Genomic DNA, 11,037 nt, shown 5'->3' on the forward strand with positions numbered 1-11,037 from the left:
TGTCTCATTGACTTTGTCCTTTAGAAACACGCTGACACACATACTGGTACATTAACATGAAGCTCTAATACATTGTTGAGTCCTTTGACAATATGCAAGTGAAATGCTTACACAGAATGCCTAACAGAACTCCATTCGAGAGCAGCTACAAGATATCAGTATGAGAGAAGTTGCCTGTGCAAGCTTGTTAGCATACATTCTGTGTCAAGGTGCATATTTCAGCTGAGATGAACCAACTCCCAGCCCTGTGAAAGCCTCCCCGACACGGCAAGCCAGAGACTCACTTTGTTCACTGTTCCTCTCATTCACGTGCTGAGGCATTTCTCAACTAGATGAATAGAAATCTGCGAGTAACCCCGTGATGGATCACACTGTAATCTGAACATCATACAACCTCACCGCACGGAAGAGCCTTACTGTGTTGTCTGCCTTGAATTATCCCTCACGCACTGTCTCCCTGTCTGCTGTCTGTCCCCTGTATCTGGGGAGAACGCCTGGAGATCTCAGAATGCCTTCTAAAAAAAAAAGGGGGAGATTTGATTTATAATTTTTATGAAACTGTTTAAAGTGAATGTCGGAAATAAGAAGCCACGGTTAGCCAGATATTTAACATCATTGCTGTTGTTGGAGGCCACTTTATGATGGCAGAGCTGCTGCTAGTTTGATGGCCTCATGCATAATTATTCATGCTATTTTGGGGCAGATTGATACCAGTTGCATCATTACAGGGGAACTGTGGACCTGGCAACGGAGCAGTCAACAACAGAGAGCCTTTGTTCATGTCAGTCAGACCACCAGGATATCTCCGTAGCATTTTCATCTACAGTTACACTCCTGTAATGAATCTAACTTCACATCAGGGGAAGTTGTCCATTTAAACTGAAAAGTATTTTCCCATGGGGAGATCCTCGTTATGAAACCCTCACCATATAGGTAACGTGGTGTCACTGTCCCCTACTAAGGAATGGGGAGCGAAGGGTAAGGTTGGGCTGTTCTCTCACAGGTACCATAACTGTAGTGACTCTGAGCTGGAGAGAGCACCTTCACTCAAAATCGAATTATGCCACAGACATTATTAGTAGACCAGATAGTGTTGGCCAGAGTTTAGATCAGGGAGTACATGAATACAAGTAAACACAGTGACCTTGAGAAAGATGACGAATGGAACTCTGCTCACAATGATAACATTTTGTTGAGCGTAATCAGCATGCTCTCATAGTTTGAACAAAGGCACAGTGAACAGAAGCTAATTATTCAGATGATTATTGGAATAAACGTAGCCTCTGAAGGGCATTTTCAGTCGTTTTACAGCAGCAATGGTTGTGTGAGATGTTTTTCGTGGGAGTGATTCTGCCTTAGAGGGGAACATTTGAGAAAGCAGTGTATTGAGAATGAACCACCCAGAGAAGTATATGTCAATAACATCCCTAATAGCAGTGTTGTGCATTTCCACACTAACTTGGAAGTTGGCGTACTGTCAAATGAAAGCTGCATTGCCCACCTGTAATACCTTACTTCATTCTGTGAACTTCTTGTCCATATAAGCTTTTTGATTTGACATTCATTTTAATACGTCATTTATGACACAGTATTGATATTCTGTTCGGCTAGTGTAGAAATTAAAAGAATCACTGAATTCTTGAGTCAAACTGCTCTGTGTTAACAGTAGCTCCTCTGTTCTTCACAGTATGTCAGAGCCACACACACTCACAAGTACATATACAGTATAATAGTTATATATTTATGTATTACATTACACAGTAGCAGTCAAAAGTTTGGACACGCCTACTCATTCGAGGGTTTTTCTTTGTTTGTACTATTTTCTACATTGTAGATTCTTCAAAGTAGCCACCCTTTGCCTTGATGACAGCTTTGCACACTCTTGGCATTCTCTCAACCAGCTTCATGAGGTAGTCACCTGGAATGCATTTCAATTAACAGGTGTGCCTTGTTAAAAGTTCATTTGTGGAATTTCTTAATGTGTTTGTGCCAATCAGTTGTGTTGTGACAAGGTAGGGTTGGTATACAGAAGATAGCCCTATTTGGTAAAAGACCAAGTCCACATTATGGCAAGAACAGCTCAAATAAGCAAAGAGAAACCACAGTTCATCATTACTTTAAGACATGAAGGTCAGTCAATCCAAAACTATGAAATAATGTGTGGAATACTCTGTGTATATTCAGTCAATGTATATAATATTGAGTTGCACCCCCCTTTGCCATTCCCAAGCCACACCTCATTATCTAACACTATCACCATCCAGGTTTATTGTCCAGTACACTGACTTTATGTCAATGTTACGTTGACTGAGAGACCCCTCTGTTTAGCTTCTTTGGGTGCAGCCAGTTCAATCGAGGACAGGCTAACTGAATGAACAACAGAGACCAAGTGCAATATGAAAATGTGTTAAAATTGTTTTGGGGATAGTCTCGCCAGATGATATGATGGCAGGTTGCCATCCCTGTGGGGGGGGGGGGGGGGGGGGGGGCATCAACTGGCATCGAGACCCTCCTGCTGGGAGAAAATTGTTTGAAAATAGCTACCAACTATCCCATAGAGAAGAAACAATATGATATATTATGCTTAGTGGATGAAGATAAAGTGAGCAAGCCTTTCAGACCTCCTTAATGATTGAATTTACATTATCAACTACATTAAGATCTTCAAACTCCACTGCAGCATTGTCTCTGTGTGCCTGATTAATAGGATGTTCACACTGAGGTTTAGAGGTAACACACAGACAGTGAGCAGACACATTAACCCTGTCATTATATTCACCCCCAGGCAGGGAAATCGCCCGAGCCCATGCTGGCTCCTGTCTGTGTGTTCCTCCACAATACCAGTGAGAGGTATGTCTCCTAGTCCTTTTTTCTCTTTGTGTCCCTCTAGTCTGTCTGCTGACAAAACCTCCAGGGATAAGAGGACATGGTGACCCAGTGACAGCTGCATGTTGTTCCCAGAACATGGGCTGTGAACGGAGCATCTGGACCATGTTGTCTCTGTGTCAACAAACCGTGGGGCTGACGCCACTGACATCACAGGTTTCATAGCCTTGCGTGGTGCAGGAAGTGTTTGAACGGGCAGTTGAATGTCAGTACCATGTTCCTCCTTGTGTGTCTGTGTGGTTGTGGGTGTGTGTGGGTCCGTCTCTGTGTGGGCCAGGTGTCTTCTGAGAAAGCCCCAGCCCACCGTCAGCACCAGCAGGAGAGCCAAGGTCACAGTGGCCAGGCCCCAGCTGGGCTCACCCAGAGCAAGCAGGACGGTGTTGGGGAGGCTAGGGAGACACAGAGTGAGGGAGCTGGTCCTCTCCAGGCAGACCTCCACCCACAGCACCTCCAGTCTCCAGCCCTGACCCCCACAGATGCCACAGACAGCCCACACCAGCAGACAGCAGAAGAAGCCAATGATGTGGGACAGACAACTTCCCTGGTCCTGGTCCTCTCTCCCTCCTCTCTGGGTGTCTGTGTCCCAGCTCTGCCCGTTCTCTACCTCCAGTGTCACACCGCCGTGAGGTGCAGGATTTTTACTCTGTTTGTCAACGTCTCCGTCCACTGCTCCGCCACCACACACTTGGGGCCACTGCAACCTCATGGCCGTCTCCACAGCAACCAGAGGTGTGGTCATCAGCAGCACTGCCCAGTAGATGTAGCTGAGGAAGAGCAGGAAGCGCAGGGCGATGACATCAGCGGACATGGAAAATTGAGGTAGCCAGGGCTCTGTAAACCAGAGTACAACCAGGAAGGCTGAGGGACAACAAAGATCAATCAATCAAATGGAGAAATGTGGAGGATGGGACTGGCAGCATTAGGACACTGAAATAGCCTATAGATATTTTACATTTAAGTAATTTAGCAGACACTCTTATCCAGAGCAACTAACAGTAGTGAGTGCATACATTTTCATACTTTTTCATACTGATCCCCTGTGGGAATTGAATCCACGACCCTGGCGTTGCAAGTACCATGCTCTACCAACTGAGTCACACATGACACTATAGGAGTGTAATGGGGAAATGTAAGATCACAAAAGTTCATATTTAGTTTAGAGTGATTAACAGAATGTTTAGCATGTTAATATATTTGCCCTTTCTGTAATACATGACTTCCAGTGTTTGTGACACTCAAGGTGCTGGTTGATGGCCACTAGACTTCATCCTGAAGCTTATGGATTATTCTCATATCTGTTGATAGTAGTTGATACCAGACTGGATGTACAGAGAACAGAGGACCCTGATTATTCACTGTTGTATTGTATTGATGACATCCTGTGAACACTGTGTGATTCTGTAACAACGGACAAGGTCACTCACTGCCTTTTCTTTTGACTTCCTACAAAGTGCCTGTTTCCAATGGCATTTTCTCTGCTTCTGTGCTGGGTACGCAGGGTGCTTCTGTGCTGGGTACGCAAGGTGCTTCTGTGCTGAGTATGCAGGGTGCTTCTGTACTGGGTACGCAGGGTGCTTCTGTGCTGGGTACGTAGGGTGCTTCTGTGCTGAGTACGCAGGGGGCTTCTGTGCTGAGTACGCAGGGGGCTTCTGTCCCGGGTACACAGGGGGCTTCTGTGCTGAGTATGCAGGGTGCTTCTGTGCTGAGTACGCAGGGTGCTTCTCTGCTGGGTACGCAGGGTGCTTCTGTGCTGAGTACGCAGGGTGCTTCTGTGCTGAGTACGCAGGGTGCTTCTGTGCTGGGTACGCAGGGTGCTTCTGCTGGGTACGCAGGGTGCTTCTGTGCTGGGTACGCAGGGTGCTTCTGCTGGGTACGCAGGGTGCTTCTGTGCTGGGTACGCAGGGTGCTTCTGTTCCCTGTTGCAACTTGTAATATACCGGCTTGGTGTTCATCTTAAATCAGCCATAAATCCCCTTGACAGGGAGAATTTAAGCTTGTTGTGTGCAACAGATGTGGGGAAATTGAATGCAAGCTTCACAAAAAAAAAATATTATTAAAATATTTCTAGCATGTCTATGTAACGGATGTGAAACGGCTAGCTTAGTTAGCGGTGGTGCGCGCTAAATAGCGTTTCAATCGGTGACGTCACTTGCTCTGAGACCTTGAAGTAGTGGTTCCTCTTGCTCTGCAATGGCCGTGGCTTTTGTGGAGCGATGGGTAACAATGATTTGAGGGTGACTGGTTCGCGACCGGGTATGGGCGAGGGGACGGTCTAAAGTTACACTGTTACATCTATCTATGGGTAACAGGGTTGACGTGTTATGTTCAACCCACTCAGTTTTCCACCAGAAAACACCAGAAAATGGCCAAAAAGAAAAGAACCAGTTCACCTGCTTTAACACTATCTGATCAATGTTTCTTTAAAAACAATATTTTTTTAAATAACAACTTCACCATATTAAAACAAGAGTTGACGTTCGAATGAGGGCCATAAATGTATCAGTTCTCACATCCAGGCTGTATCACAACCAGCCGTGATTGGGAGTCCCATAGGGCAGCGCACATTTGGCAAAGCGTCATCTGGGTTTGGCCGGTGTAGGCTGTCATTGTAAATAAGAATCTGTTCTTAATTAACTGACTTGCCTAGTTAAATAAAGGTTGAAAAAAATAAAGATCTTTATAAATTACTTCGTAAAAGCAAACTAGGGCTTTACAATGATAGTGAAAACTTTGACATTTTGGCGTTAAGTGGGTTAAAACCTTTCTAGAAGTCAGAAACACATGAGGGGCATGTCAAAATGCTGATTCTAGAAAGTTTTTGTTAATATTTAATATTACGCTAACCAGGTCGCCAGGTGCACAGTGTTTCCTCCGGCGCATTGGTGCGGCTGGCTTCCGGGTTGGATGCGTGCTGTGTTAAGAAGCAGTGCGGCTTGGTTGGGTTGTGTTTCGGAGGACGCATGGCTTTCGACCTTCGTCTCTTCCGAGCCCGTACGGGAGTTGTAGCGATGAGACAAGATAGTAACTACTAACAATTGGATACCACGGAGAAAAGGGGGTGTAATTTTACAAAATAAATCAAATAAAAAATATCAAAGGGACACAAAATGTACTCTATTCATGGAACGACCTATTGATTTTTGATTGACACAAAGTCTGCTCTCCTTTTTGTTCAACTGGAAATTCCTATTGCAAGGAGTAACAGGTAGTTGTAGCTCTGATGTACACAGCAAAAATAGGGTTAGAGATGGACACTTACTTGTGACTACGAGGTCTGTGAAGAGCAGCAGGCAGTTGCAGCAGAAGCTGACTGCACTGAGAGAAGCAGTGACCATGGGCAGGAAGAGAAGACTGCAGGCCAGTTTACACACACACACCACAGCTGCTCCCTCTAACACACCATCCATGACTAAAACAAAACAACACAGACAGAGGACTATATTAAAAACCATTATTGGATTATGAATGGATTATTACTCTGGCTCTTCCCCTTGGAACATACTGTTGAAGTCGGAAGTTTACATACACCTTAGCCAAATACGTTTAAACTCAGTTTTTCACAATTCCTGACATTTAATCCTAGTAAAAAAAAAATCCCTGTTTTAGGTCAGTTAGGATCACCACTTTATTTTAAGAATGTGAAATGTCAGAATAATAGTTGAGAGAATTATTTATTTCAACTTTTATTTCCTTCAGCACATTTCCAGTGGGTCAGAAGTTTACATACACTTGGGTCAAATGTTTTGGGTAGCCTTCCACAAGCTTCTGTCATGACGTTGGCCTAGGGATAGGTTTATGACAGTCATAAATACCTCTTTCCCCCTTTTTCCTCTCTCTACCCTACTGATGTTACATTTGCAAACCCTTGGTTAACATAGAGATTCTGGGAACATCAGTAGGTGGGGGGAAATGAACAATATTCTGGTAATCCGACCAATGTGCAGTGGTACTTAATGAATATGATGTCAATTCGGTTGTCATCTGAGACATTCTCATCAATGATAAGATGACATAAACTCTACCATGGAAAGTCTCTGTTGTTCAATTTATATGTTTGAATATAATTATTCGTGATGGGATGAAATGTGATTTTAGCTTCTAAAATGTGAGATTTGGGTTTTCATAAGATAGGGCTTTGCTCAATCAGTGGCCCGCCCCTGTGAAAGGACATGGGCTATAAAACTTTTCAAACACGCCCTCCTCTCCCTTCCTATATAAGCCCTTGACGACAATGTAACCTCCTGTTCCGAGGACGTGAGGACGACGGTCCGATGTCAGAATGGTTCAGGTAATAACTATAGAACGAAGCCAACATCAGCATGAGCTTTGGTTGCGAATGATATGAACTTTGAACTCTTATTCACTACAGAAGTGATACCTCCTTGCCATTGAGTTAGCAACCGCAGCTGCAAACGCAGGTTAGGAAGGAACAGACAGAGTAGCCCATCCACCACACAACGACGTTACTACAACGTATCCAATTTACCAGCAGATACATTTTTCAAAGGACTCGGTTGGGCAACACGGCCTTCCATCTACCACCAACCTACCGAAGCGCAGCTCAGAGTAAACATTTATTGTATTTTCCTTTTCCAAATGGGCAGTAATTTAGAATGCATAAGATACTGTATTTACGATAGCACAGCTTCTTCCCTTTGTTCCTCAGTCTTCCTGCTCTTTCACTCAAACCCAGCCCCTTTTCTTTTGTGTAACAAGCTGTCATTTCTGTTCCGCCTGCTAGGGACAATTTTCCTTTATGCCGTAATTTGTAATCAAGTTATGATTTAATTATGTGTATGTGTAATTCTGTGTGATTAGTTAGGTATTTAGTAAATACATAATTAAACCCAATTTTGTATTGCTGATTCAACTTGTGAGCCAGGTTCGTAAAGATAACTAAGAATTTATAACTTTCAGATGAGACTGAATTAAGAAGATGATTAATATTGACTGCTATTGATGTAAAATATTACTAGGTCTTTAAGAGTTTATTCGGAAGATAACAGCTCTATAAATATTATTTCATGGTGCCCTGACTCTCTAGTTAATTACATTTACATTATTAGCTCAATCAGGTTGTCACGGGCGTCCTCCTCTTCATCTGAAGAGGAGAGGCGAGATGGATCGGAGGACCAAAATGCGGCGTAGTATGTGCTCATCATGAATTTTAATAAAGAAAACACTGAACACTGAAACACTATACAAAAACAATAAACGAAATAACAACCGTGAAGCTAATGCGAACTGTGCTGAAACAAGCAATCCACATAGACAATCACCCACAAACAAACAGTGCAACCCAGGATACCTAAGTATGATTCTCAATCAGAGACAACTAATGACACCTGCCTCTGATTGAGAACCATACTAGGCCGAAACATAGAAATCCCCAAATCATAGAAAATCAAACATAGACTGCCCACCCAACTCACGCCCTGACCATGCTAAATAAATACAAAACAAAGGAAATAAAGGTCAGAACGTGACACAGGTAATATTAATTACGGATAAATTATTTTATAGAATAGCATGTCATATCACTTAATCCGGCATAGCCAAAGACACGACACTTCCCACAATAAGTTGGGGGAAATTTTGGCCCATTCCTCCTGAGAGCTGATGTAACCGAGTCAGGTTTGTAGGCCTTGCTCCCACACGCTTTTTCAGTTCTGCCCACAAATGTTCTATGGGATTGAGGTCAGGGCTTTGTGATGGCCACTCCAATACCTTGACTATGTTGTCCTTAAGCCATTTTGCCACAACTTTGGAAGTATGCTTGGGGTCATTGTCCATTTGGAAGAACCATTTGCGACCAAGCTTTAACTGATTGCAGCTGTTTTTATCTCAATATTAAATCATATCTGGGTAACAATTTAGTACTTAAGTTAGTTTTCCATTAAAATGGTCAAAAATAAACTATTTTTTTAGCAAAAAACTATTTCTCAAGCAAGAATTTAGCTAGGTGCAATTTTCCCTCTAAATTTTTATAACTGGGCAAATGTTGTGGTCTGCTGAGCGCGAACTTGAACATTGTGAACATGTAACTTACAGTTTTAACAGTGGCCATGTAGGCTACTGTGGCTATTTGATCATAATGTAGTAGGCCTACCAGAGTGGCCTACCATCAAAAACAATGGAGAAAATACATCCCATAACATTTTAATATGGACATACAGAGGCTGTTCTATCATTCAGCCTACAGTAGCAGCCAATGTGTGGTGTTCAATGTATGCCTCCTGTACATTCCATGAGACTTTTGAGAGAGAAAAAAAAACATGCAGGGCTTGACATTAACCTGTTTATCCACTTGACTGAAAATGTTGTGTTGTTTGATGCAAGAAACCACTTTACAAAATTAAATCCATTATTATTCACATACCATTGTTACTGAGAATCAGACAAATTATGCTACCCTCTGCCTGTTGGCTATTAAGCTTATTCAAGCCTGTCTCAAAATACTGGGCTGATTGGGCTGATTAGTGTGTCAATCACAGGAGGTTGGTGGCACCTTAACTGGGAAGGATGGGCTCGTGGTAATGGCTGGAGCAGAGTTGGTGGAATGGTATCAAATACGTGTTTGATGCAAATTCCATTTGCTACGTTCCAGCCATTATTATGAGCCGTCCTCCCCTCAGCAGCCTCCACTGGTGTCCATACAATAGAATCATACTCCGATGCGTTCTTACTACAACAAAATCTCTTGAATAGTTTGTTTTGTTTCGGTATGTTGCCTGCTACGTTACTGCAGGCACAGTCGTCTGAGCAATGCGATTGGCCATCGGTAACCTTATAGTGCACTTGATTTGCTCTGTGGGCTCGCCGGGAAGGCATTTTTATACCTTCAGACACATTAAACGGTTCAAAATGTCAACAGTTCGTCTACCCGGCGTGCAGCGCAGCTGAATCGGGTGCACCTACCGCAAACAGCCCGAAACGAATACAAATAAATAGTAACACAATGCTTTATCGTTGGGTTTTTTACAGAAATGTTTGGCGATCGACTAGGAATGCCTTCGAGATCACCAGTGGATCGCGATCGACCGGTTGGTGACCACTGCTCTAGAAAGAATGAATGAAGAATGAATGAAGTTCAATCTCGAGCTTCTGTCTGTCGGCTAATATTTCTGCGCCGCAGTCCCGGGGAGGCTGCACGGCAGTTTCGAGGGGAGGGTAGAGGAAAACTGAAAACTAGCTTTTATTGGCATAGTTTTGGAACTTTCTTTGTTTTTGGTCTATTAAAACTGATACTGCCTGGTGATGCAACCAGGCAAGCCAAAACTCAACCCATGCAAAACCTGCTGATTACAACGAGTAACTATCAAAAAATAATACTAATCCATTGTTTCACACTTTTACAGTGTTACATTGTGTTACATCAGCTGTTCTACAATATGATACAAAACACAGGAAATTTGAATTTTGACTGCACTGGGCCCTTAAACGAACTCAAGGCCCATCATGTGAAATACTGTAGCAGATATGCTGTATTATGCAAGCAATACTTTTAAGATAGTAATATATCTAAATTATGTTTATCATTATATCTCTTTATGTACATATTGGACAATTGCCTTCTCAGCCACGTTACTGTTTTTAGTCACTGAAATGTCAATAGAGAGAAATTAGATCAGTGTATGATTTTTGGGGTATTTTGTTAGCCTTTCAACTTTTGAGAAACATAACAAACTTAAAGCATTATCATCCACCATGCAAATGTCATGAGAACTCTTGCACACAAACTGGCACTCCTCTCTCATGTCTGACTTCTTTGGAGTTATGCTTCACTGCCAGTTTCTGTCTTCATGCAAACTAACACTCAAGCCTCCACCGCCCTCCTGTAAATCCTGATAACAACAGAACAGATCTAATTTACAGCCCACGGCATTGCATAGAGGTGGTTGGACAATGAGACCATTTCAATCAAGGAGTGAGTTTATGTTAAATAGTTGTGAAGTTGGAGTTAGCGTCTTACCTGTGCACACAAGAGCCTCCAGCAGCACAGCACGTCGGTGTGAGCCAAACAGCTCTCATCCTTCCTGTACACCTCCCCTCACCCCTCCCCCGTGGGATGTTTTCAGGCACTCTCTTCTCATCTGGCCTGGGTAAATTTGGGGGCATGTGTACATTTTAGAGGGTGTGGCAATGTTTGCA

General features: G+C 43.1%; 1 protein-coding gene across 1 annotated transcript; it reads right to left on the reverse strand.

Moving 5' to 3' along the window:
* Nucleotides 1-2,032: 2,032 nt before the first annotated feature.
* Nucleotides 2,033-10,961, reverse strand: LOC110494630. The gene is made up of 3 exons (XM_021569867.2): nucleotides 10,859-10,961; nucleotides 6,146-6,295; nucleotides 2,033-3,744 (listed from the first exon to the last, which is right to left on the reverse strand). Exons 2-3 carry the CDS (start codon nucleotides 6,291-6,293, stop codon nucleotides 2,651-2,653), a joined length of 1,242 nt encoding a protein of 413 aa, XP_021425542.2. The 5' UTR covers nucleotides 6,294-6,295; nucleotides 10,859-10,961; the 3' UTR covers nucleotides 2,033-2,650.
* Nucleotides 10,962-11,037: the final 76 nt, after the last annotated feature.

The sequence above is a fragment of the Oncorhynchus mykiss genome, chromosome 17 (genome assembly GCF_013265735.2).
Source record: "Oncorhynchus mykiss isolate Arlee chromosome 17, USDA_OmykA_1.1, whole genome shotgun sequence".
Taxonomy (NCBI): Eukaryota; Metazoa; Chordata; class Actinopteri; order Salmoniformes; family Salmonidae; genus Oncorhynchus; species Oncorhynchus mykiss.